This window comes from Hemiscyllium ocellatum, unplaced genomic scaffold (assembly GCF_020745735.1).
Source record: "Hemiscyllium ocellatum isolate sHemOce1 unplaced genomic scaffold, sHemOce1.pat.X.cur. scaffold_251_pat_ctg1, whole genome shotgun sequence".
Lineage (NCBI taxonomy): Eukaryota > Metazoa > Chordata > Chondrichthyes > Orectolobiformes > Hemiscylliidae > Hemiscyllium > Hemiscyllium ocellatum.
Window position 1 is genome coordinate 893,877 of NW_026868120.1, and position 27,009 is coordinate 920,885.

The 27,009-nt window shown below is 42.4% G+C and overlaps 1 protein-coding gene and 1 non-coding gene across 2 annotated transcripts; both read right to left on the reverse strand.

Annotated features, from left to right (window-relative positions):
• Nucleotides 1–3,038: 3,038 nt before the first annotated feature.
• LOC132812005 (zinc finger protein 7-like) lies at nt 3,039–25,249 on the reverse strand. Its single transcript, XM_060822876.1, has 3 exons — nt 25,121–25,249; nt 24,557–24,700; nt 3,039–3,368 (listed from the first exon to the last, which is right to left on the reverse strand). Exons 1-3 carry the CDS (start codon nt 25,247–25,249, stop codon nt 3,039–3,041), a joined length of 603 nt encoding a protein of 200 aa, XP_060678859.1.
• Nucleotides 18,696–18,768, reverse strand: trnag-acc (transfer RNA glycine (anticodon ACC)). Its single transcript has one exon. It is a non-coding gene; the product is annotated as a tRNA-Gly (tRNA).
• Nucleotides 25,250–27,009: the final 1,760 nt, after the last annotated feature.

Sequence of the window (27,009 nt, forward strand, 5' to 3'; positions counted from 1 at the left end):
GCGCCCGCCGCTGCCTTTTAGCACACAAATTTTTCTTTGACCCATTGCGTTCAGGACACCCATCTCGCGTCTGTCTGTCCTGGTCACTCTTTCCAGTATCTGTTCCTTATCCACGTGTGCTCTGGCTCTTCAAGTGTTCGGCTACAGACTGCTGGAACGTTCTCATGACACGTAGCTTTACCACATGCTCAGAAAATGATTTCCAGATAAGCAACACTCGACTGGTGAAAGCATTCTTGCAAATTCTCCTCAAAACATCTCGTCTCCTGTATTTCATTTATGTCACTCTACTCCTTTCAAATACAGGCTGATCCCTCTCATACATATCTATCCTCTTCATAAAATGTGCACGTTAATCGGTTACTCAAAGAGCTTTCTCTGCTCTTCGATAAACATCCCCCAACCTAGCTTGTCTACCTTCACAATGGAAATGGTCTAGCCCTTGCCATTCCTGTCATCTCCTCTGAATATCTCATCCTGCAATCAGAAGCTTCCAGCAGTCTGGCGATTACAACAGACAAGCACAGTTCCCTGAGGTAAAGCCAAAAGGTCAGAACAAAGTCAGCATCTCGTGCCATATCTCATGAGAAAGGAAAGTTAACATTTCGAGTCCAATGATCTGTCTTCAGAACTGATGAGATGGAAGGGTGGGTGAAGAATGTGGAAGAGGGCGGACGGGTTCTAAAATGATTGAACTCGATGTTGGGTCCTAACGTTTGCATGTCTGTAGAAAATGAGTTGCAGGTCTTCCAGCTTGTGTTACTCCTTGACGGAGCACTGCAGCAAACCAGAGACCGGAATCGTGGCCTGGGAACACAGTGTCTCGATTAGAGTGGGGCTGAAATTATACAGTAGTTCAGTCAGCATCCGAGGAGCAGTAAAATCGACGTTTCGGGCAACAGCCCTTCATCAGGAATACAGGCAAAGAACCTGAAGGGTGGGAAAACAGTGTAATGTGAAGTTACAGGAGACTGGAAGATCAGGATAGATTTTGTTGATTCTGGACAGAACATAAGTGATCTCAGTTTTGTCACCGACTCTGTTTTCCTCTCTCCATTGCAGAGAGATCACATTCTGAGCAGGAAATACATTTGTCTCTATTGAACGAAGTGAAGACAAGTCTCTGCAAGATGTGACTGGAAGCTTCCACAGTGAGGAGAGACATCAGAAACCAGCAGGAAATGTAGCTTACAACATAGAAAGTTACAATGCAGTGCAGGCACCTCGCCCTCGCTGTTGTAGCGACCTTCAAAAATAATGTGATGTCCATTGTAATGGAAAATTAGCATTTATTTCGAAACCAATAAAACCACAGGGAAACAAAGAAGTAAGAACCTGACTTTGCAGAGGCAAGTATTGCAGACAGAAAGAAAAAAGATGGAAAGTTAAACCGAACTGATAGCAGACTTACAAGGCCAGTAAACTACCATATCACCAGTCAAGGAATGGGAAAAAAAACAACTCCGTATCTGGAAAGGAACTCGAATGTTTCAGGTCCCTGACATTGAGGTGTTGATAAGAAGAAGCGAATTCTATTATCAAGGGAAAATGTATTATATGTGGAAGGTGCACCAGTTACCTTTTTGGTAGATACAGGGGCAACATATTCAGTCCTTAAATCTAGGCAGTTGAGAGAGTCAACGCAATGGATGCATCAGGATTCGTGACACGGGATAGATTAACCGCACCCCTATTGTGTGAAACTAGTAATGGTAAAACATTGCAATTCTCATTTCATTTCTCGGAATTCTGTCCTTGAAATCTGATGGCTGGTGATCTCATAGTGAGACTGGGGTCGGATTTGTGCAGTACCCCGACAGGCTTGCAGGTAATACAAAAAGAAGATTGACCAGCGCAGGCTGTAAAATCCGACTCACGACCCCTGATGCATGGCTATGAGTGATGATTACCCAGAGAGCCATAAGTTCAGTGAGCGATTCGCTCGCCCAGGTAGCAAGTAACCATGTTAATCACAAAAACACCGATTTACATGCTGGAGATATGAGGCACTGTTCAGCACGCATCCACCATCATGGCCCTTACAAATCATATGAAAAGGATTGTTTTAGAAGAATGTTTGAACCAGGTCAGTTATTATTGTGCGAATTTTATTAGAACGATCACAGATGTGCAATCAGTGTAAATTTATCCAAAATATCTGTAACGGCAAGTAGACCCTATCTTTTTGATGTGGAACGCTCCTTTTCTCAAATACCGTTGGCGAACAGATCCACTGACAGGTGGCAGGATGTGGGACCATGGGTACTACTGGCACAAAGAAAACGAAAGCTTGTGTCTTCAGGGACGATGTGCATATCTGCTTCAATGCAGATGTAAGGACATATATGGAGAAACTAAATTGGCTAACTCAGGCAGATAGGGCAGTCCAGGTAACCCCTGCCAAGAGGGTAGCCTGGCGTTGAGCTATGGTAGATGTCTCGGAGCCAAGATTAAGAAGGGTCCCTGCTGAGTGCATGGCAAAAGGCAAACGTGATGTGGGGTTCATACGAAGCTGTAAAACCAAAAGAATAATCCCGAAGTCTCAGTATCATCCTTGCAGAACACAAGACTCGTTAAAACCCGAGGCTGTAAAAGGAATTACTCTAGTCTTTGAATCCCTGCTGATGGGTGAAGTGATAATTCCCTGTGGATAATCACCACTGAGAGCCCCCATTCTTCCGGTCAAAAAAGCAAACATTTCAGGTGAATTGGGGAAATGGAGGTTTGTACAAGAACTGCAGGTAGTCAATTATGCTGTTGTTCCGCCCTCCCCAAATGTTCCTAATCCTTGTTCTATATTAGCTCAAATTCCACGGACAGTAAATGGTTCTCTGCTTTGAATTTAGCAAATGCCTTCTTTAGTGTACCAGTACACCGAGAAAGTCAATTCTGATTCACTTTTCCATTCAAAGGCAAATCGTATACATTCAGGTGAATGGTCTCTTTCCAGTATGAACTCGCTTGTATATCAGCAGATTGCCGGAATCAATTAATAATTTAAAATCATAGCAGACGAATGGTCTCTCCTCTCTGTGAACTCACTGGTGCCTCAGCAGACTGAATGACTGAAAGAAACCTTTCCCATTCTTAGAACAGGCGAACGGCCTCTCTCTTCGCAGATGCAAAGTGAAATCGAATGACGGCCTGAACCCATTCCCTCTGTGAGAGCACTTGAATGGTTTCTCGTCAGCGTGAACACGTTGATGGTACAGCAGTTCCTGAGACCTTTTAATGGCTTTTCCACACTCTGGATCATTAAATGGTTTCTTGTCCGTGTGAACCCACTGGTGAGTCAGCAAGTTAGAGAACTGAGCAATTCCCTTTCCACAATCAGAACAGTTGAATGGCTTTCCCCCGGTGTGGTTGCCCTGATGAATTTTCAGGGAAGACAAGTAATTGTATCGTCATCACATTTCAGCAGTTTCTCTCCAGCGTCCCTCCAATTGTGTCTCGATATTTCAGATAGTGAATACTTTCACTCCACTGGGAATATAGCTTTCTGCTTTCATTTTCAAAGGCCGGTAAGGTTCATGGAACAAAGCAACTCCTTTAAATTCTGATGTAATGCTTCGTTTCAGTTTCCCAACAGCAAATCCTCATCTTTGATACCACTCAAATAAATCTAGAAATAACTCAGTAAGAGAGAATCCTCAGAATGCCAAAGCAAAAGATTTTCATTCTTCGTCTGATGTGGGTATTCCAGAACAGGTTAGCATTTATTGTTCATTCCTAATTTGACTGGATAAGGTGATGATGAGCTTCCATCTTGAACCATCGTTTCTGTGTGCTGTCGGTCGATCCAAATTATAGGTAAGTGAAACCCACAATTTTGACCCAGTGATTCTGGCGTAATGGCAATATATTTCCCGAGCAGGATGGTAAGTGGGTTGTAGGTCTTTCCTATCTGTCTAGTGCCCTTTTCCTTTTAGATGGAAGCAGTTGTGAATGTGTAATGTACTGGTGTTGGAACCTTGGTGGATATCTGCAGTGCATCTAGTGGATGGTGCAGACTGCATGCCTGAGCGTTTGGTTATGGTGGGAATGGATGTTTGTCGGTGTTTTATTAGTTATGCTTTGCTGCTCAATTCAGCTGCTCTGTTCTGGGCGGTGTTGAGCTTTTCAACATTGTTACAACTGCAGTAAGGAATCCTTAAGAAGGTTGGGATTTAAATATCTCTTGCTGCTCAGATGCTGACTAATGTGCTTCTCCTGTACATTGTTTCTTTCAAACTGCAATCATCCAGGCGAAAAGGAACTATACCATCATGTTTCATTCTGTATTGTAAAGTAGTAAACAGTTGGTAGGGAAACAAGAAAAGAAAGAGTAGAACTTATGGTCAATGAGGTGAACAACGATCTCGCTCTGAGAGTGAATAGCGGTTAATGGAGACTGCCAGTGACAAATCATCGGTGGCGTGTAATCGCAGGCTCTGTGTTATCCACGCTTTAGGAGTCAAGAAAATCTCTGACTGTGACCTGCTCTTGTGGCCACAATGATATATGGCTGCTAAAGTTAGCTTCTCAAAGACATTGTGACTTTCACTGCACCAAAGAAGGACTTTGGAACCATCTTGCAAATGTCCATCATGAAGCAACGATCCATTCTCATCCCATTATTTTTCAGATATTGGTCTGGCGCTTTAAGCATTCTGGTACTCCAAGTGATCAACGAAATAATTTCCTAATCTTATATGTTTCCATGAGATCCGGCCTCATTCTTCTGAATTTTCGAAATAAGCTTATTCCATATAGTCTCCTATCGTCAGCTAACACCTTCAAATCCGGAATTCCCTCTGCCAGAATATTGCCTGTTAACTAACATTTCAATGTTCCTTTGCAGATTTTCACAGTCCTCCGCACACTTTGCTCTGCTACTCACCTTTGCGTCAACTGCACACCTTGACACGATATGCATGGCTCCAAACTTCCAATCATCCATATAAACTGCAAGTAATTGCGGTCCCAGTACCAATCCTTGAGGAACATCGTTGATGGTTAATAATATAGAACTCAATTATCCATGCTCTGCACTTCCTGTTGGGAAACAATCCTCAACCCATGCTCATACTTTACCCTAAACAGCATCCGTTCGCTGTCAGCTCCTGAGCAGCACCTTGTCGAGGCCATTTTGAAAATCCAAGTACATCAATTCACTGGGTCCCGTTATACACCATGATCGTAATGCCATCATAGAATTCGAAAAGATTTTGAAGGAATGACCTGCTCTTCATTAACCCAGGCTGCATCTGTCAAATTTCTACCGAGAAGCCCCGCTATTTCTTCCTCGATAATAGACTCAAGAAATTTATGCACTACACAGGTTAAACAAACTGGTCTATAATGTTGGAGAATGGGTCTGGGTGGGTTGCACTTTGGTGGTCGGTGTGGACTTGCTGGTCCGAAGGGCCTGCTTCGATACTGTAAGTAATCTGATCTAATTCCTCATACTTTGTCTGCCTCACTTTTTAAACAGTGACGCCATCTTTGCGTTTTCCAATCTGCTGGGGCTGCCCCAGAGACCAACGAATTTTGGAAAATTAACGCAAGCACATGCCATTGTGTTTAGTACCCTGCGATGCATTCCATCAAGTCCTGGAGACGTAACCATCCTTCGCAATATTAGCTTCAACAATCCAACACTAGTTCTTTTGTTATAATGACTGTTCCCAGGTCATCACCAAATGTCATCTCTTTGTCAATTACTGGCATGTTATTAATATCCTCCACTGTGAAGACCGACGCAAATGCCTGTTCAATGTCACGGCTATTTCCACATATACCATAAGTAAATGCCACTTCTTATCCACGAGAGGGTCAACGTTTACTTTTGTCTCTCTTTTTCATTTTATATTTTAATAGAAACTTCTGCTATCGATCTTTATATTCTGTGATATTTTTAATGCCATGTTCTTTCTCACACTTTTCTGCATTAAATTCCATTTGCCAACACTCAGCCCAGCTCTGCTGCATACCTGTGTCCCTATGTTACCTACAATATCTTTCAGCACTATGTACAACTTTACCAAACTTCGTGTCATCCGCAAATTTACTAACCCATCCTTCTCCGCCCCCATCCAGCTCGTTTACAAAAAAAAATGACAAAAGGCAGTGAACCCAAAACAGATTGTTGCAGTACACCACTATCAACAGAAGTCCAGGATGAAGTTTTCCTATCAATAACACCCTCTGTCTTCTTTCAGCTGGCTAATTTCTGATACAAAGCACGACATCCACCTCAAGCCCATGCTTCAGTATTTTGTGGTTCACCTGCCGTTGCGAAATTTATCAAACGGCTAACTGAAATCCAAACGGGCATAACATGAACGGCTTTATCCTCATACATCTGTTCAGTCACCTGGCAAGTTTTGACAAGAGTTGTAGCTCAGTTTTAGCTTCCCAGATGAAGATTTTCTCACTGAGCTGGAAGGCTCATTTCCAGACTTTCATTACCCTCCTAGGTAATATATTCAGTGTGCCTACGGGTGACGGAGTTTTCATGATTCCTGATTTCTATTTATATGCTTGCGGTTCTTTGGGTTGGTGATGTCATTTCCTGTAGTGATATCATTTCCTGTTCTGTTGTTCAGCTCGTTGCAGATGAAGTTTATCTCGATGTGATTTTGATGGATTTCCAGTTGGAATGCCATGCTTTTCGGAATTATCGTGTGTGTCTCTGTTTCACTTGTGTTCAGAAGGATGCGTTGTCCAAGTCAAAGTGGAGCCTTTCCTGATCTGTATGTAAGGATACCAGTGAGAGAGGGTCACGTCGTATTGTGGCTAGTTGATGTTTATGTATCCTGGTGGCTCGTTTTCTGCCTATTTGTCCATATGCAAAAACTGATGTCATTTCCAAAATGCCATGCAAGAACTTGACAAATATTGCATTCAATAAACACTACATTCACCTGAGGCAACACATCCATCCGAGGACAAGCCAAACACCTACATGCAGGAGATTTAATCGAAGCATGGCATTCCAACCAGAACTCCATCAACAAACCCTTCGAGTTCGACGCCATCGACGACCCCTTGAGAAAAAAACGAACTGGAAATGACATCATCATCGGAAATGACATCACCAACCCAAACAAACACACACATATCAAGAGAAAGCAGGAATCATGAACAGTGTTTCGCCTGGAGAACCACTGAAATTGTTACCAAGTAGGGCGATGAAACGTCTGGAAATGAACCTTCCAATTCAGTGAGCAAACTGACATCCAGTTTAATGACGAATTCAAAAGCTCGATCATGTTTGTGAGTGTCGTCCACCCATTCACAAAACCGGCTTGACTTTCCTTCATAAATTTATTCCAATCGAGATGATTACAAATCTTATTTCATGGAACTTTTCCAACACTTTACCCACAACCGACGGAAGGGTCATTGGTCTATAATTTCCAGGGTTTTCTTTACACCCTTTTTTGAATGAGAGAGGAACTTTTACTATCATGTAGTGTTCTGGTACTCTAACTTTGGACAATAACAACATTAATATCAAAGTGGAAGGCTGAGAAATCTGATTCTTAGCTTCCCCGAAAATCCTAGGATAAATACCATCCGGCCCAGGGGAATTTAGATATGTTCACATTTTCAGAGCTTATGACGCCTTGTCTTTGGGAACTTCAATCCTATCTCGTCTAGTAGCCAGTTTCTCAGTATTGTCCTAGACAACATTTTGTTTTCCCGGTGCGAATCCTGACTAAAGACATTGCTTTTGCGCTTCCCCCATCACTTCCGACTCCACGCACTACTTATCACGACTGTCCTTCATTGGCCATATTTTGTTCTATTCATTCTTTTAGCCCTCACATACCGATGGAAAGCTTTCGGATTTTGCCTTATCCTATCTGTCAACAAATTCTCAGTTCCCTCCTGGCTCTTCTTCACTTTCTCTTCAGGTCTTTCCTGTTTAACTTGTAACTCTCAATCTCCTTAACTGAGCATTCACGTCTCATGGGAACACAAACCTTCTTCATCTCAACAAGCGATTCACCTTCCTCAGTAATCATGACTCCTGCACTTGACAATTTCCTCCCTCTCTGACAGGTACATACTTATCAAAGTCACACAGAACCTGCTCCATGAATAATCTCCACATTTCTATTCTGCCCATTCCGTGCCGTTTCTTTGCCAACCTCTGAATGCGTCATCTTATCTAATCGTATTGCAATTTTCTTTCGCTCAGCAATAGCGCTTGCACTCCGGTGTATACCTATCCCTATGAAAATCTAAGGTAAACATAACTGAATTTTGGTAACTATCACCAAAGTGCTCACCTATCGCTAAATCTAACATCTTGCCGCATTCATTACCCAGCACTAAATCTAATTTAACCTCCCCCCTTGTTGGCCTGTTCCATTACACATTATTTAAGGAATCTATCGCAGATACACTCAACACTATCCCCGTCAAGGCTCCCCTGATTGGGCTGCTTCGACCGATCGACATGTTGATTAAATTCCCGCATGATAATTGCCATACCATTTTTTCATTTGTTGTTTATGTCTTTGTTTACTGCCCTCCTCAATGTCATCTTAAAATTTGGAGACGGATAGACTCCGACAATCAGTGACATTTTCTTCTTAGAGCTTCTAATTTTCTCCCAAATAGATTCAAACTCATTCTCCATAGAAACTATCTCATCTCTTTGCATCAGTCTGAGGTTGTCCTTCAATGTTTGAGTTACACCACCTTCCTTAACATCCTTTCTGTCCTTCCAAACTGCCTCATACCAGTGAATATATACCTCCCAGTCTTGACTATGCTGTCTCCATGTCTCTGCAACGTATATTAAATCGTATTCATGATTTATGCCGTTATACATCCAACATTCTTCTGGAAAGTACGAGAATTCAGGTATAGTACCTTTATGGTCGCATTCTTTCACATTGATTAAAAACCATTTATAATAATATCTTCTATGGTATCCTTGCTTCTTGCTTCTCCTCACTTGTCCATTTCTGACCTCCATGCTTAGTATACAAGTGCTCAAATACACCTTCCAGGTGAAGCAATACTTTCCACACACTTCGCACAATCTACTCTACAGCTCATATTGTTGTCGCCACTACCTTGGGAAACGAAGTGTGGACTGAATTACAGTTGACAGAATGCCAAGTTCTATCGCCAAAACTGTCCCTGATCTTTCAGTTCACTGATCATTTAGCACAGAACCATGTTTCCTAGCGAACGTCTCTATCTCAGTCTCACTGCAGTGTTGCACCATTGCTTAGCGCATGCTTAATAAGCACCAGACCATTTTCTGCTTGAGGACCCCACGACCCACCAGATCAATTTCAATCATTTTAGAGGCCTGAAATTTCCCATATGTTGGCCCCCGACACACTCACCAGGCCGAGTCACGCACTACTTTTGTTTAGTCATAAACAGTCTCTGTGAGCAGTTGTTAATGCTCCAAACAAATCATTATCAATTACTATGCCCAACTGCTCATCTGTCTCTTTCGGCTCTATCCCGACATCTCGTTTCCTTCTAATTACTGCGCCCCCACATATCTTCTGCATATAGACCGAAGTTTTCCTGGAAACCATCAGTGCCAAGGACGGGGTCTATGGACCAAAATGTTAACTCCGATTTCTCTTTTCAGCATCTTTTCATATTGCCCCGAGGAAGCGTGATACTGTGCTTCTGTAATGACCCCCTGCACATAAGACAGAACTGTTTTCATCCTGAAAGTTTCTCTTGTTGATGCATCCCATTGCAATGTTTGCCACTGGCATCGACTTCTTAGGTCAATGAAAATTGAAAACATGTGTTTGGGATTTGTGCCGCAGCTCTGTTCTGGATATGATAAACAACAAGAGAGCAACATCTCCGTCATGTCAGATGTGAACAGATAGGAATCGCCACAGGAGTTGGAATTAAGTCAATGTTTTTCAGTTGGAGAAAATTCAAACTATTTCTCACTGTAATAGCCTGTGGCTATCAAAGCAAAATATTTCATAACCACAAATGCTTAATACAGCATTTTCAAGTTAAAACATCTGAACGATCTCCCTCCAGAGTGACAGTACAGTTGTGTCAGCAAATGGACTAACTGACTGGATCACTTTACTTGTTCAGCGATAAACAGTCCTCTTGTGGTAAGATATAGAGGCAGAATGCAGGAGGAGGGATGGAAAAGTTCTTAAGCAGTTTGACATAGGAACTGAGGAAGTGTTCGTGGTTTTGCGGATTGAAGTGGGCATATTCCCAATTCAGAACGAACTTGTATCTTATGTTCCTCTCTGTGCAAAGGGAGGAAATTGCAGGTGTTCTGAGCAATGGTTTACTTTTATCCTAGGGTTTGTAGTGGACTGGACTAATGCAAGATTGGGAGAATCACACAGCAGGGAGTCTCATACGAGTGGAAGGGAACATTTTGGAGCAAACCTTGAAGGAGGGAGTTAACTGCCACTTGTCCAGGCAAGGTTTCATCAGGGAGAGTCATCACGGTTTTGTTACAGAATGTCATACCTAACAGATTGGATTAAATGCATTTTATTGACAAGTGATCAGGTTTTTTTAACGAGGGTAGTGAAGTTGATGTTATTTGTGTGGATTCCAACATAGCCTTCAACACGATACCACTCTGAAGATTGGTAAGAGGATACAAGTGAAAAGGGATTTTAGGTTCCCTGGCAGTTGGATACAAATTTAAATTGGTGGTGGTAAGAGACACAGGATGGTGATAGAAGGCTGTTTCTTGTGACGGAAACTGGTATTCAATGGTGTAACAGAAGGATGAATGCTAGGTCCATGTCGTTTGTGAATGCGTGTAAAGAATGTAGAACAAGTTAGGAGGAAATGATAAGCAGAGTTGTCGATGATACGAATATTAGCAAAGTGGTTAATAGTGAGGAAGATCCTTTTAGGATGGAGAAGCTCAGAAATGGATTTATCAAATGCCAAATTCAGAGAGGCGACGTTGAAACTAACCATGAAAAACATGAGGTGATGCACATTGGAATTAACACGTCAACGGATTACTCAATGATTGACAGGACACGAGGAAACCCACAGGAACAGAGAGACTTTGCATGTTGGTCCACATATCCGTGAAGGCAGCAGAACACAGTGACAATCACAACTTTATCAGTCAAGCAAAATTTATAAAAGCAGATAAATTTTTGCCACAAGGCGACAATGTGGGGAAGAAAATACTTAGCACGCTTTTCGTTATTAGAAAGTCGATTATCCAAGTTGGAAGGTCATGTTGTGGCAATATGGAGCATTGGTGAGATCACATTTAGAATATTGGTTACAATTATGGTCAACTTCTAAAGGAAGGATTTTGTGAAAATTGAAACTGTGCACAGATGATTTACAAAGATGTTGCGGGGAGCCGAGGGCTTGAGATAAGCATGGAGATGGGGTCAGTAGGGGCTTTTTCGCTGGAGTGTTCCAGGCAGAGGGTCACGTTCTCATCGTTTATGAAATCATAAGGGGCATGGATCGACAACTGGCCTAAATCATTTGCGCAATATGTTGAAGTTCAAAACTAGAGGGCACAGGTTTTAGGTGACAGGCACTGAGACACACTAAACAACGGATAGAGATTGACAGAATGATGTTTGATTTCCAACAGGCATTGGTTAACCTCAGTCTTTGGTTTTAAAAATAAGCATTTTCTTCATGAAAGCAGTTTGGTAGATAAGTCGTGAATGGAACATTAGGGGTACTAAAATTGAGTGATGTACCAATGAATAATGAATGGGTAAAATACTGTCCCATGAACTCTAAAATGGAGAATGCCATAATTATAAGGAACAATCAATAAAGATCTTTTAAATTAAATGTGATATTGCAGGTCTATGAAATACACACCGAAATGGCTGTGCTGGGATATGAGTCACATTGACTGTTCTGCAGGAGCATCAACTGTTTCAGAAGTCAAATTAATATTTTTCATCTGTTCAGCAGTGGAGAAGCCAATATATATTCCACCATTCCTATCAGAACCTGACAATGTGAGCATGCATTGCCTGATCGAAACATTCCGGTTCATGAAACTCGTTTTGCCTTTGAGAAACAGAATGTAGCAGTTATTAAACTGCAGATTTTTCTTTTCCTTTACCAACTTTATATTCAAACATTCAGTTGCACTGAGAGAATGCTGAATTCTACAACATTTTTTTCCCTCAGATAATCAGCCTCTGCAGTTTTTCTCGCATGTGGCAGAAGAACCAACTGAGTGGTGACAGGTGCATCTTAATTTTCTAAAGCAGTTGAGTGGTGGTGGTGTCGAGTTAAAAGCGTGGATCTGGAAATGTATACCTGGTAAGGCAGCATCCACGGAGTAGGAAAATCGATTTTCGAGCATAAGTTCTTCGCCAGGTATGTTCAAAACATTGACATTCCTAGTCCTTAGATGTTGCCTAACCACTGTGCTTTCTAGCGCTATCCTTCCTGACTACAATCTCTCGCATCTGCAATCTTCGCATTCTACTTAGATGGGGGTAGTGTCAGATACTGTTCCTGACATGTGACAACATGTTCGTAATGATAGTTTGGATATGCAGTTGGAAGCTCATCACTAATGTAAATCACTCTAAACCTCCCAATCTGCCAAGCACATGCAGGTCCTGTGCCTCCTTCGTTGACATTCTCTAAACCCCTGACGCCTGAAAGAAGAAGGCCTCATCTTCCGCTTGGGACATTGATACCACATGGGATCATCAGTTTCCTCATTCACCCTTCGCTCACATTATTCTAGTTTCATGACTCCAACTCAGCATTGCCCTTATGTCCTGCACATCAGCTTTCCAACCTACCCGCTCCACCTCCTGGCAGAACTTGTATCGTATTTTCCACCTTTATCTGCTCATCACATTCTCAGCTATCACGCCCCCAAATTCCCAAACCACCCATTTATCTCTCAGTCCCCACGGCCACAAACCTCATTCCTGATGAGGTGTTTATGTCCAAAAAATTAATTCTCCCACTCCTCACATGCTGCCTGAGCAACTGTGTTTTCCATCGCCACACTATCGACGCTGAGTTCTGGCATCTGCAGTTCTCACTTTCTCCATGGCGCAGTATTGTGTAAAAGTCACATCATTGGAAAAGTGCAGTTTCTGTGGCTTTCTAAGTTGTTAATTTCATTTGCTCAATCGGCTCTCGATGGAGTATTGAGTGTCTTTCTGCAATTATCATTATAGCAGGGATGTGACAGCACTGGAAACTGTGCATACCAGACTTACCAGGATATTGTCTGTTCGAAGAATTTCACTTATGAAGATTGTTTGGACGGATTGCGTTGTCGCAAACATGTTCTCTTTTAAAAAAATAAACGAGTTGTACTTTTGCTCAAGGATAATGCGTCTTGATATTTTTTTAAATCAAAGGCATTGTCAATCAGTTCAGGCTCCGAATCAGATGAAGTGTAACAGTGACGTAATTCTTCGCTGTGAGGCCTTTCCTTTCCCCATCAACAGCTGAGGATTTAGGCCAAAGACTCTATGTTTTAGAAATGAACTGTATAATGGTAAAAGAGTGGTCATTCCGGAATGCTGAATTCCGGTTTTTAGATCCTGCAGCAGTGGTGCACTAATTAATAACTTCTCTCCTTCTTCCATTCTATTTTTTACCCGTAAGCTTCTGTTTCATTTTTACTGTGTTTAAGGTGCTTGCTTTTTTTAGGAATGTTGTCTACTTACAGAACAGCATAATTCCGTCTACTTTGGATAGACTAAGTTCTGTGGGTATTCGATATTCTGTTTTTTTTATTTTTCAATCCGTCATTTTGTGAATATTTTTTGTAATTCGCTAATTGGGTAATTTTCACTGTCCACTTAACGATAAAGAATACAATGTTACGATCTGGATTGTCTGCTTAATAACGTTTTGGATGGTTTAGCCTAGACAATAACAAATTGAAAGATAGTTGATGGATTAAAAGAGCAACCAATATGTGTTTGCGTCTTTATTTCGGGTGTTGATTTGGATTGTCGTAGACAGTTCTTGGGAAAACAATGTCTCATTTAGATACAAAGAGTTGTTTGGCTATGGACGGTGTAACGTTGACAGTTTTACAAAAAACTGATCCAGACTAGGATTCTGGAATAAGCAGAAGTGCTGGGGTTGTATTTGCCTCTTTCTGTGAGGAAAGGAGAGGTCATTCCCAGCAGTAGCTCAGCAGTTAACCCAGCTAGAATATTCATGAGAATCTGCAGAGTTGTTTAAACGTTACTTGAATATGAAGCAGATTGAGTTAGACGCGAGAGATAAGGAAAAGAGACCAGATTTCAAGCAGTTTCAGGTACGATTCGAAGAAGAGAGAGCAGCAGAGCAGAGAGAAAGGGAGACAGATTTTGAACTTCAGAAATTGGCAATTATTAAAGGAATTCACATTAAAACGCTGGAGATAAATGCTGAAGATAAGATTACACTGGAAGAGCATATTGTTAAAACGACAAGGTTAGCAGCTGAAATGGTTGATTGCAATGAACTGGTCCATAAAAAAAGGATGGGCTTCCAGAATCATTTTAAGACTGAGGGATAGAAATTGGTCAAAGAGAAATCCTCACGTGGAAAGGGAAAGTTAAATCTCTGTGAAGATCATGAGGATAACTTATCACAGGATATATAGGAAAACCTTGAAAGGAACAAGATCTGAGGTTTTCATTCCAATAAAGGCCACATGAAATCAGTATTGGAGAACTATGGAAAGCACTGCAAAATCAACTGCAGGAAAACAAAACAAGCCTGGATGTTTGTTGGTATGGGAATAGAAAGCACAGTGGAGGCTGGAACGCTGCATCAGAGTGCACAAACCGATCAGACGTTGGTAAGGGGGAAGTGCCATGTCTGCTTGAAAAATATACCTGCAAAGTTCAAGTTTATTTACCTTGGCCAGGAGTAGCAGATAGGGAGGTAACAATATTAAGGGACACAGGATCGTCTCAGTCTGTGATGGAGAAGGAGGGAAATATGTACTCCTGAAGAACTATGTGCACGGGAATTCATGGTGGGACGAAACATTGCTCAGTTATGTACAGTGAGGCTAGAGTGGGCAGAAAAGAGTGGGGAGTTTGTGGTGGGAATTCTGGACAAACTCTCAGCTTCAAGAATACAATTTGTGCTTGCAAAAGATATACCTCAATCACCGGTAAGCCTGCTGCATACTCCAGTTGAAAAGTCAGTCGAGCTGCAGGCAACAGTGGCAATGCAGGACGCTGATAAAGGAATTTTCCCAGATTGTGTCTTTATGCGATCACAGAGTCCCAATGGAAAGCAGGAGAAATCAAAAGGCACGGATTAGGAGGCTGAAATATGTTTACATTCATTTATGTTAATTAATACGTATACCCATCTTTTATTGGATGTAGGGAACCTACACAATGCATCAAGATTACATTTTTTAAATTGTCAAGTAAGTGGGACACAGCAGGGGACAAACGTTAAAAATGCAAATATATTCAGCTCAGCTATGCTCCTGAGTTACAGCAGAAAGATGAAAAATTAAAGCACTTGGATCAGAAGACATATATTCGGAAGGAGAGTGAATGCATCCCTGTGTGTTATTACTTAGCAAATGATATGTTAAGGAGGACATGGAGACCAACATATATTCAAGCATGTGAGAAATTGGCAGAATGTTTTTTTTCCCAGTAGGGTACAGAAAAGTGGTGCTGCGAGTGCCGCCTGTGCCTCAAATTGGATGTCACTTAGGCGTGAGCAAAACGGGGGCTAAAATACAAAGATATTTTTACTGGCCTGGATTGCAGACGCATGTAGTTGAATTTTGCCAGAAGTGTCATATATTTCAACTAAACGGAAAACCATGGGAAATAATAAAGTCTGCACCTTTAATACCTGCTGCAGCGTTCAAGGAATCTGTCTTAATTGTCTTGATGCATTGTATAGGTTCCCTACATCCAATAAAATATGGGAATAAGTATTAATTAGCATAAATGGATGTATTGACGAGATTTCCAAATGCTGTTCAATTGTGCAAGATGACAGCTAAAAGGATTGAGGAAGAATTGCGATGTTTTTTAAAAAAACTAGATAAAGACTACCATCAGAGATACAATTAGATCAAGGGTCAAACTTCACATCCAAACTTTCCAGGGAGTATATAGATAGCTGAGGATTAAAACGAATCGTCTACTGTTTACCATCCAGAATCACAGGGTGCACTGGAAAGGCGACGTCAATCATTAAAGACTATGTTGAGGTTTTATGGCTCGGAGTAGCCAGATTATTTCCATAAGGGAGTTGCATCAGTGCTGTTTGCGATCTGAGATATATCGAAAGAATCCACAAAACTAAGACTGTCTGAGACCAATTTTGGACATAAAGAAAGAGCTCCATTAAAAATTAATAAGGAAAAATTAATAAGTCAGATTACAGAGACCACGCATTTGGACGATGTGTCAAATTTTAGAGTTGGACTAAATAATGTTGGGGAGTTGTCGAGACAGCACTTAAAAGTATCGCAGCAAATGGTGAAGCAGGAAGTGTATGAGAAACAAAAAAATCTGAATTTTGCCACTGGGAACAATGTATTTATTTAAATTTCATAAATCATTGAAACTTTAAAGCAAGGTTTAGAAGACCTTATCAAATTGAGAGGAAATTGAGTGTGGTTAGCTACTTGATAGGAACTCCTGGCATGAAGGAATCTCACAGAATGAGTGATGGGAATATGCACTAATGGTATTTTGGGAGAGAACGAACGCAATGGGAGAATGTGTTGTTGACTACAACACACTGGGAAGAACCAATTTCAGGGATTCTGCATTGGACGTTCCTGAAATAAAATTAGACAATGCAATAGTTGTCCAATATTGGTAAAGTTATTCAGTTCTCTTCCAGACGAAAATCGTAGAAGTTATTACTCTTGCATGGGGAGATCTGCTGAAATAAACTGGGAATTAATAACCTAATTGTAGATGATGTAAATATAGGAGATGCTGTTCTGATTTTGTAACATCCTTACAGGCATAACCCTATAAAGTTGGTACAAGTTCATAAGGAGATGTCAGGTATTCCCCAAGATGGCATAACCGAAGTGAGTTTCAATGAATAGAGTTCACCCATCATCATGGTGCCAAAGCCAGGTAAGATCCAAAAGTTATGTGTGAACTATCACAAAGTCGATGTTGTTAGAAAAACTGGTGCATATACGCACCTGCAGTTGGAGGACTGTGTGGAAGAGATTGGAAGAGCAATTTACGTTTCCAAGTTGGAATTCCTCAAATGTTACTGGCAGTCAACTTTGTCGGAAAGATCAAAGGCAATTTTGTAACGCCAACAGGACTGCAGAAATTTAACGTCATGCCGTTTGTACGGAAAACACTTCACTCATATTTCAGAGGTTAACGGACAAGGTAATTGCCAGATTGACAACTATTTGGTGTGTGTTGCGCCTGGTGACATTCAGTCTCTCATGGATTGAATATTTACAGCATTTATCGGACTTGTTTGATCGAATTCGGAAGTCAAACTGGTTTGGAAACCTAGCTGAATGTGAATCTACCAAAGCCAAAGTCACCATCGTGGGCTATGTCGGTGAACACGGACAAATAGCCCCTCGGGATGCGTAAACGAAAGTTATGGGGGATTTGTATACATTGTTGACGAAAAGAGCAATATGACGGTTTACTGGATTGAGTGACTTTTACTGAAAGTTTGTGCTAACTGTTCGAAGTGGGACTGCTTCACTCACCGAATTGCTAAAAACAGGCAAGAAATTTCAGCGAGCACAAGAATTTCAAAAGGTATTTGACAGCCTAAATATTTTGTTCACCATTGCCAAAGTATCAGACGCACCTAATTACACGAAGGTTTTCAATGTGCCTATCGATGCCAGTGATGTGCATGTTTCTCTTCTACTGCCCCTCTTATTTCGACCTGTAAACCAGTTTCATTTGTATTCTGTGTTTATGGGGCTTAATGATCAGACTTGTGTTTTTTTTGCAAAGCATAATTAAGTCTACTTGAGATAGCTAATTTCTGTCGGTATTCTATATTATGTTCATTGTGATTCATTACTCAGTTTTGTGAATAATTTTCCCTCTGTTTTAAAAACTGTAAGTCAACCTAGCTGAAGTATTCTAAGTAAATCTTACTATACACTCACCAAAACAAACAGCGACGTTACGCTCTGAATTTCCTGCATAAGAATGTTTTGAGTGGTCTGGCCTCGGCAAAACGGGAGTTATTTTTCTCAGCGCAGAGCTGATTGTGAGGAGACATGATTGACGTGTCAGAAATAATGAGGAGCATGGAATTACAGATTGAAGGAAATATTTGCTCTTGATCGATCACCAGGGTTTGTAGATTTCAGACAAGATGCAGAAAGCTTTGAATAGATTTGTAGCAAAACTTTATCAGTCTGCAGGTGGTAGACGCTGGAACTCACTCTCTATAACGATTAGTTGGACATTTAACTCTTCATTCTTCTCTGATTCCATTGGCCAAAGAGTTTCAAAACAATGCTCAAAGCCGAGAATTCCCGCGAACAACAGTGATGCAATTGGCGGATTTGTAAAGTGAAAAGGTACCCATGACCAACGTGTGCGACAATTCGGCTTCCCTCCTGTGATGACGCTGGAACATTGACTCTTATGTTCTCGTGGACATTTAATGAAGGCATCCTCATTCCAGCAGATTAAGAACTCATACCGTTTATCGGCTGCAGAGAAATCAGTTTTTAAATGCATTATAAAGGTACACGTAGAGCTCGAGCCAGACAGGAATCGAACCTACAATCGCCTGATCGGTAGTCAGGCACGTTATCCATTGCGCCACTGGCCCAACGTGTAGGCTAATGCTTAAGAGCGGTGGTGTTAGCACGAACATGATTAAGAGCAGTGATGTTCACGAATTGAAAAAGCAATAAAGATAATCACTGTCACTGCTTCAGTCCAATCTTCATTACCTTTCAAAGCAGGTTTTCTTCCAAAAACAAACACGTATGCCCATAATTTCCGTCTCTGAAACATTTACAACAAGGTAAGGGACAGAGATGTTCATGGGGTACACTTTCTCATCAATCCCAGTCATTAATACACAGCCAAACGTCTCGCAAAAACACCACATCCTCATGGACCAAAACAATGATTTCACACAATATCGTTTATTTTCAGCTTTATTCACACTAAAGATAGATAAACCAACAGTGACCTGATAAATTTAAAAAAACAAGATAAAACTGAATCAGGAATAGCGGCGGCTGACTGGGGTCTGTTTCTGGGAAGAAGACTCAGACTCTCTTTGGCTTAATTGGCGAGCCCAGAGACACTGTGTTTGGGTCCAGAGTCATATCATGACCAAACATGAAATCTCTAACTGGGCTATAGCACCTGGTGCTTCCCTCCTCTTTAGCCCTCACTCACCGACTATCGATTGGAGATGACAACATTTCGTTCCAATGATCACTCGCTGCAAGCATGCTCACCAACCATGTTAATCCTATGCAAGCCGCAGGACCCATACCAACTGTTGACGTATAGTGTCCAATAGCGAAGAAGAGGCGGTCCTACCATGACCAAGCTGGAGGCACTGGTCCTCCAACCAATCAGAGAAACTCATGGGCGCGCTGGGGGCACTGATCAATCATAGAATGCTGTTGAGCTAAACTAATCTAACCAGAACTTCCACATCCCAACGCTCAATCAAACTTCGCTTGAAAAATTCTTCCAGTTCAAAACACAATTGTTAATGATGACTCTGATCGCTTTCCCGCAGGTGAAAGTGAGGACTGCAGATGCTGGAGATCAGAGTCAGCATGAGAGTGGTGCTCAAAAAGCACAGCATGTCACGCTGCATCCGAGGAGCATGAAAATCGAAGGCTCAGGCAGGCACACTTCATCAGTAACATTTCACGCAGCCAATTTATGATCAATATTGCTACTATCCCTTATATTTCTTCATCCCCAGGTTTCAGGCACAGTGGTCTCACAGAACTTTGGTCTTTTGTTTTTCCAATCTATATTTATCTGATCGTTTTGGATTAGCATCATGAAGACTTCTTCTTACCTCATAAAAAAAGTCAGCAGAAAGTTCACCACAATTTTCTATGAACAATTAGATTTTATCTTTCCTGAATGGAACACATATTCCTTCACGTGGCACCACATTTTGTCTGGTATGACCGTTTGCTTTAAACGGTAATCCTGTCAGCACTGAATTAATTTACAAAACGTTTCTCATGGCAAACTGAAAGTGTGCATACCTTTTAAAGATGAGGAAATATGTCTGAATGAGTTGTAACTTGGACATGCTTACTGGTGACAGGAAGCAGTGGAAGGTATACATTCTTTTCCACTTTCACCAATATTCAATCCCACTGAACTCCACCACTTGCCAGCACAAAACAGGACATTTTCTGTCATGATCCTCTGGTCCAGTGTTCCTTGCATCCCAACAACTGCCCATACAGCACCATTCCATAAAATCACAGAAGTTGTGGCTTTACCACCTGGTAGGGCACCACCAAGTATTGCATGCAGCTCTGGTTACTGAATTTTGGAAAAATGTGAAAGCTCTGGAAAGGGTTCAAAGGAGGTTTAATAGGATGGTGGTGGTGTGGATCGAAGTTCTTACGAGCAAAATCTGAGGAGACTGAAGTTGTTTTCGTCGGAGAGAAGAAGGTGGACAGGTGACTTAATCAAGATTTATATGATTATCAGAAAGTGAGATAGAGTGGGGAGTGAGAGCCGCTTTCCTCAGACAGTGAAGGCCAACACGAGGAGCTATAGCATTAAATTGAATGCCGACTGATTTAGGACAGTTAACTGTGTTAATTTCTTTACCCAGAGAGTAGTATGGGCGTGAATCAGCCTGCCTGCAACACTCGTAGATTCGCTGAATATAAGGGTATTTCAATATGAATTGGACATATGTATGGATAATAATGTAACTTTGAAAGTTAGATGGGCATCACATTTCTTTCACAGGTCAGTGCAAGATCGAGGACAGAAGGGCCTGCACTGTGCTGTAACTTTCTAATGTCTAAGCGAGAAGACCTGCTGGGTTACCATATTTCTCCTCACTGTGTAACTATCCAGACACACCTTTCAGTGATTTATCAGCACTTCATTCAATTCAGGCAACTGGATAAGAAATAAGGTAGGTGAACTTGCAGCGTGGGTTTGTACCTGGGACTTCGATGTTGTGGCCATTACCGAGACGTGGGTAGAACTGGGGCAGGAATGGCTGTTGCAGGTTCCAGGGTTTAAATGTTTTAGTAGGGTCAGACATGGGGGTAAAAGAGGGGGAGGTGTGGCATTGCTTGTCAAGGATAGCATTACAGCGGTGGAAAGGACGATGGAGGAAGATTTGCCATATGAGGTAGTTTGGGCTGAGGTTAGAAATAGGAAAGGTGAGGTCACCCTGTTAGGTGTTTTCTACAGGCCTCCCAATAGTCCAAGAGAAGTAGAAGATAGTATTGCGAGGATGATTCAGGAGAAGAGTGAAAGTAGCAGGGTGGTTGTTATGGGGGACTTTAACTTCCCAGATATTGATTGGGAAAGCTATAGCTCGAGTTCGTTAGATGGGTTGGTGTTTGTCCAATGTGTGCAGGAGGGTTTCCTGACACAATATTTAGACAGGCCAACAAGAGGTGAGGCTATACTGGATTTGGTTCTAGGTAATGAACCAGGCCAGGTGTTAGACTTGGAGGTAGGTGAGCACTTCGGGGACAGTAACCACAACTCGGTGACTTTTACTTCAGTGATGGAGAGGGATAAGTGTGCACTGCAGGGCAAGAGCTATACCTGGGGGCAGGGAAATTATGATGCGGTGAGGCATGACATAGGATGCGTGGATGGGAAAAACTGGCTTCAGGAGAAGAACACTAATGATATGTGGAGATTGTTCAAGGAACACCTATTGAGTGTCCTTGATAAGTATGTACCAGTCAGGCAGGGAGTAAAGGGTCTTGTGAGGGAGCCGTGGTTCAATAGGGAATTGGAATCCCTTGTGAAAGGGAAGAGGTCGGCCTATGTAAGGATGAGGCGTGAAGGTTCAGTTGGGGCGATTGAGAGTTATAAGGTAGCCAGGAATGATCTGAAGAGAGAGCTAAGAGCTGCGAGAAGGGGACATGAAAAGTCCTTAGTTGGTAGGATTAGGGAAAACCCAAAGGCTTTCTATAGGTATGTCAGGAATAAAAGGATGACTAGGGTAGGTATCGGTCCAGTCAAGGATACTAGTGGGAAGTTGTGCGTGGAGGCGGAGTAGATTGGTGAGACACTAAATCAATACTTTTCGTCAGTATTCACTCAGGAACGGGACTCTGTTGATGGTGTGAATATTGAGTCACAAGTGATTAGAATGGATGGCCTTGAAGTATGTAGGGAGAAGGTTTTGGGAGTACTGGAAAGGACGAAAATAGATAAGTCTCCTGGGCCTGATGGCATTTACCCTAGGATCCCCTGGGAAGCTAGGGAGGAGATAGCAGAGCCATTGGCATGGATTTTTATGTCGTCATTGTCAACGGGAATAGTACCAGAAGACTGGAGGATAGCAAACGTGGTCCCCTTGTTCAAGAAGGGGAGTAGGGACAGCCCGAGTAACTATAGGCCAGTGAGTCTCACTCCTGTTGTGGGCAAAGTCTTCGAGAGAATTGTAAGGGATAAGATTTATGAACATCTGGATAGGAATAATGTGATCAAGGATAGTCAGCATGGTTTTGTGAAGGGCAGGTCGTGCCTCACAAACCTTACTGAGTTCTTTGAGAAGGTGATTAAGGAGGTGGATGAGGGTGAAGCAGTAGCTGTGGTATATATGGATTTTAGCAAGGCGTTCGATAAGGTACCCCATGGTTGGCTAATGCAAAAACTACGGAGGTATGGCATTGACGGTGCATTAGAGGTTTGGATTAGGAATTGGCTGGCTGGAAGGAGACAGAGGGTAGTAGTTGATGGACTAGTTTCATCTTGGAGTGCAGTTACTAGCGGTGTACCACAGGGATCTGTTTTGGGACAGTTGCTGTTTGTCATCTTTATAAATGATCTACAGCAGGGGCTTGAAAGCTGGGTGAGCAAGTTTGCGGATGACACAAAGGTCGGTGGAGTTGTGGACAGTGAAGAAGGATGTGGCAGGTTACAGCGGGATATAGATAGGTTGCAGAGCTGGGCAGAAAGGTGGCAGATGGAATTCAATGTAGCTAAGTGTGAAGTCATTCACTTTGGTAGGAGTAACAAGAAGATGGATTACTGGGCTAATGGTAGGCTACTTGGTAGTGTGGATGAGCAGAGGGATCTTGGTGTCCATGTACACAGATCTCTGAAAGTTGCCACCCAGTTAAATAGTGCTGTGAGGAAGGCATATGTTGTACTGGGCTTTATTGGTAGAGGAATTGAGTTCCGGAGTCCTGAGGTCATGTTGCAGTTGTATAAGACTCTGGTGCGGCCTCATCTGGAGTATTGTGTGCAGTTTTGGTTGCCATACTATAGGAAGGATGTGAAGGCATTGGAACGAGTGCAGAGGAGGTTTACCAGGATGTTGCCTGGCATGGTAGGAAGATCGTATGAGGAAAGGCTGAGGCACTTGGGGCTGTTCTCATTGGAGAAAAGAAGGTTTAGGGGAGATTTGATAGAGGTGTATAAGATGATTAGGGGTTTAGATAGGGTAGACACTGAGAACCTTTTACCGCTAATGGAGTCAGCTGTTACTAGGGGACACAGCTTTAAATTAAGGGGTGGTAGGTATAGGACAGATGTTAGGGTTAGATTCTTTACGCAGCGGGTTGTGAGTTCATGGAATGCCCTGCCAGTAGCAGTGGTGAACTCTCCCTCTTTATGGTCATTTAAGCAGGCATTGGATAGGCATATGTAAGTTATTGGGCTAGTGTAGGTTAGGTAGGATTTGGTCGACGCAACATCGAGGGCCGAAGGGCCTGTACTGCGCTGTATTTTTCTATGTTCTATGTTCTATGTTCTATAACTGTATTTCCTCCTATGAATTTGATCACTCCACAATGGGGTTAGAAAAACAGAGTCAGTGACAAAGCTGAGATCACCGACGTTCTGTATGGAATCAACAAAAAATATCTTGATCTTCCAGTTTTGTCTTTTCTTCAGAGAACGTTTTTCCATTGAAGGCTGCAGGAAGCATCTGATTCCAGGAGAAGGTGTTCAGAGGAGATGATAACAATGACAAAGGGCTGGACCATTCCCGATGTGAAGGTAGACGAGCCAGCTTGGGGTTGTTTATCCAAGTGCAGAGAAATCTGTGTGAGAAACTGATTAACGTGCACATATTATGAAGAGGAGAGAGATATGTGTGACAGAAATAAGCATGTTTTGGTAAGTAATAATACGCAGCAGCATAGATTAAAAGCAAGAGACAAGCGATTAAGTGGAGATTTAGAATAAATATTTTCACCCAGACAGTGGTGTTTGTCTGGAACTCACTATCTGAAAGTGTAGTATTGCTACGCGTCAGTAGAATATTTCAGCAGTATGTAGCCAAACACTTGAATAGCCAGAGGACACTTGGATAAGCACTTGGCACTGGAAAGTGTGACGAAGGCTGACATACGTGAGATGGGAGTCCCGAGGCAAAGGCAACCCTGTGTGCTTAAAAAAGGCATGCTTACGCGGCTCTGTGGCGCAAGAGAACGCCCATTGAATTTCCCTGTGATTGCTGAAGTTGACACTCCAAGATCATCGACTTGCGTCTCACCAGAGTCGTGTTTTAGTTCATGGTTTGATACGTGATCAGACCAGACTCGGCTGCTCCTCTGCAAAACATGCGATATTGGTGCAGAAACCCAACTGTCTTGAAACGGCCTTGTTTTGTCTCACAAATGAACAGTTTCGATGTCTATTGAAGGTAGATGTCGATTATTATATCTGTTAGCCAGTAGGAAACACGATGATGTTGATAGGCTGTAAAAAGGCATTAATATACTGGCTCAGCCATGATGATATCGAATGGCTGGGCGGGGCAGGAGCGGTGTGAACAATGGCCTCCTCATGTTCCGTCCTGACTGGGCTGTTTCTGGCCCAGGTCTTTAAACACTAACATAACGAGGGCAATGTGAATCTACATCAAGAAATATAAAGGTCGCACGTGTACCTCACTGCCCTCTCAGCTGGATGAGACAAATCCTGTCGTAGCTTTAGATCAGAAAGTGGAGATTTCTCACAATTGCTCTTACAGGCTGAACACAGGCTTCCAGGTGGACCAATAGAACAGGCGTCCACGTGGATTCTGGGGATTCAGGGGCAGACTCGCCCTTTGCAAGGCTGTAATTCTGGCCAAGGTAATGAATGTGAATATCTGACATTTTGAATATTATGCTGGATTCTTGCTACTTTGCACTGTGCATCACGGGTGGCATAGTGGTTCATTGATTAGCATTGCTGCCTCACAGTCTTGGGCAACTGACTGTGTGGATTTTGCACGTTCTCCCTGTGACTGCATGGGTTTGCTCTGGGTACTCCGGTTTCCTCCCTCACTACAAAGATATACAGGTCAGGTTAATTGGTCATGCTAAATTTCCCGTAGTGTTCGATGCATCTGTCAAGGGAAATGAGTTTGGGTGGGTTACTCTTGGGAGGTGTGGACTGAATGGGCCCAAAGGCCTGCTTCCACACAGCAGGGAATGTAATCTCATCTAAACTGGAATTCAATTAGCTCTTGCATATCATTGCTCTTTGTCTCCTATTTATGCAAACCATGCCACGTGCTCTTGGAGGTTGTAATGCTGAAGATTATTGACGTTGTGTGCAAGGTGGGTCATTGTGTCGTATGAACTTTCCAAAGGAACTTGATGCAGTGTCAGTGAATCGAATTCTGTGACGAATTGAAACTGATGGAAGGAAAATCCCAGTACAGTCGTGACCAAAAGTTGCCCGTGATCAACGCAGGAAGCCACGGTAAACTTATATTCAGTAACCCCTCCCCCACTCAACTATTGTACTTTCATGTTGCAGTTGTATAAGACTCTGGTGAGGCCTCATCTGGAGTATTGTGTGCAGTTTTGGTCGCCATACTATAGGAAGGATGTGGAAGCTTTAGAACGAGTGCAGAGGAGGTTTACCAGGATGTTGCCTGGAATGGTAGGAAAATCTTATGAGGAAAGGCTGAGGCACTTGGGGCTGTTCTCATTGGAGAAGAGAAGGTTTAGGGGAGATCTGATAGAAGTGTATAAGATGATTAGGGGTTTAGATAGGGTAGATACTAAGAACCTTTTACCGCTAATGGAGTCAGGTGTTACTAGGGGACATAGCTTTAAATTAAGGGGTGGTAGGTATAGGACAGATGTTAGGGGTAGATTCTTCACACAGCGGGTTGTGAGTTCATGGAATGCCCTGCCCGTATCAGTGGTGAACTCTCCTTCTTTATGGCCATTTAAGCGAGCATTGGATAGGCATTTGGAAGTTATTGGGCTAGTATAGGTTAGGTAGGATTCGGTCGGCGCAACATCGAGGGCAGAAGGGCCTGTACTGCGCTGTATCCTTCTATGTTCTATGTTCTATGCTACTTTCTCCCCCGCCCCACCGTCCTCTCGCTTATCTCTCCACACTTCAGACTCTCTGCCTTTATTCCTGATGAAGCGCTTTTGCCCGAAATGTCGATTTCGCTGCTCCTTGGATGCTGCCTGAACTGCTGTGCTCTTCCAGCACTACTAATCCAGAATTACTTTCAATAGCATCTTTTTTTAAACACGTTTTTCTCTGTCCTTTTACTGAACCTGATGCGACATAATGGATGAACCATAATCAATACAACCACCTCCGAGGAGGGTTTCAATTCAGATACACAGCAAAAAATTGAGTAATTGGATTTCCGGCCTCAGTGGCAAGAACAGGAGTCTATGATGTCAGCTCCATTGGAGCAATTGATCAGGTTGCCGTGCTTCTACAGCAGACTAGATGTGTCTGAACTGCCGATGTTGAGAGGATGATCCACGCCAGGCGTTCATTTCACTGATATTGGCCAGGATGATTGCAACATCAGGCTGAGAACAGCTCGACGACCGAATATTATTGTGCAATAAAGGCTCTTTGGCCCTTGATGTTGCACCCAACGCGATCCTAATCA

Bases quoted from the DNA above. Each gene is read 5' to 3' on its own strand.
- LOC132812005 (XM_060822876.1), bottom strand. From the start codon at position 25,249: ATGTCAGATATTCACATTCATTACCTTGGCCAGAATTACAGCCTTGCA. The intron at 24,701-25,120 runs GTAAGAGCAATT...CATGTTTTGCAG, and splicing joins TGGAAGCCTGTGTTCAGCCT to AGGAGCAGCCGAGTCTGGTC. The intron at 3,369-24,556 runs GTAAGCATGCCT...AAAATTCATCAG, and splicing joins CTCTTGCGCCACAGAGCCGC to GGCAACCACACCGGGGGAAA.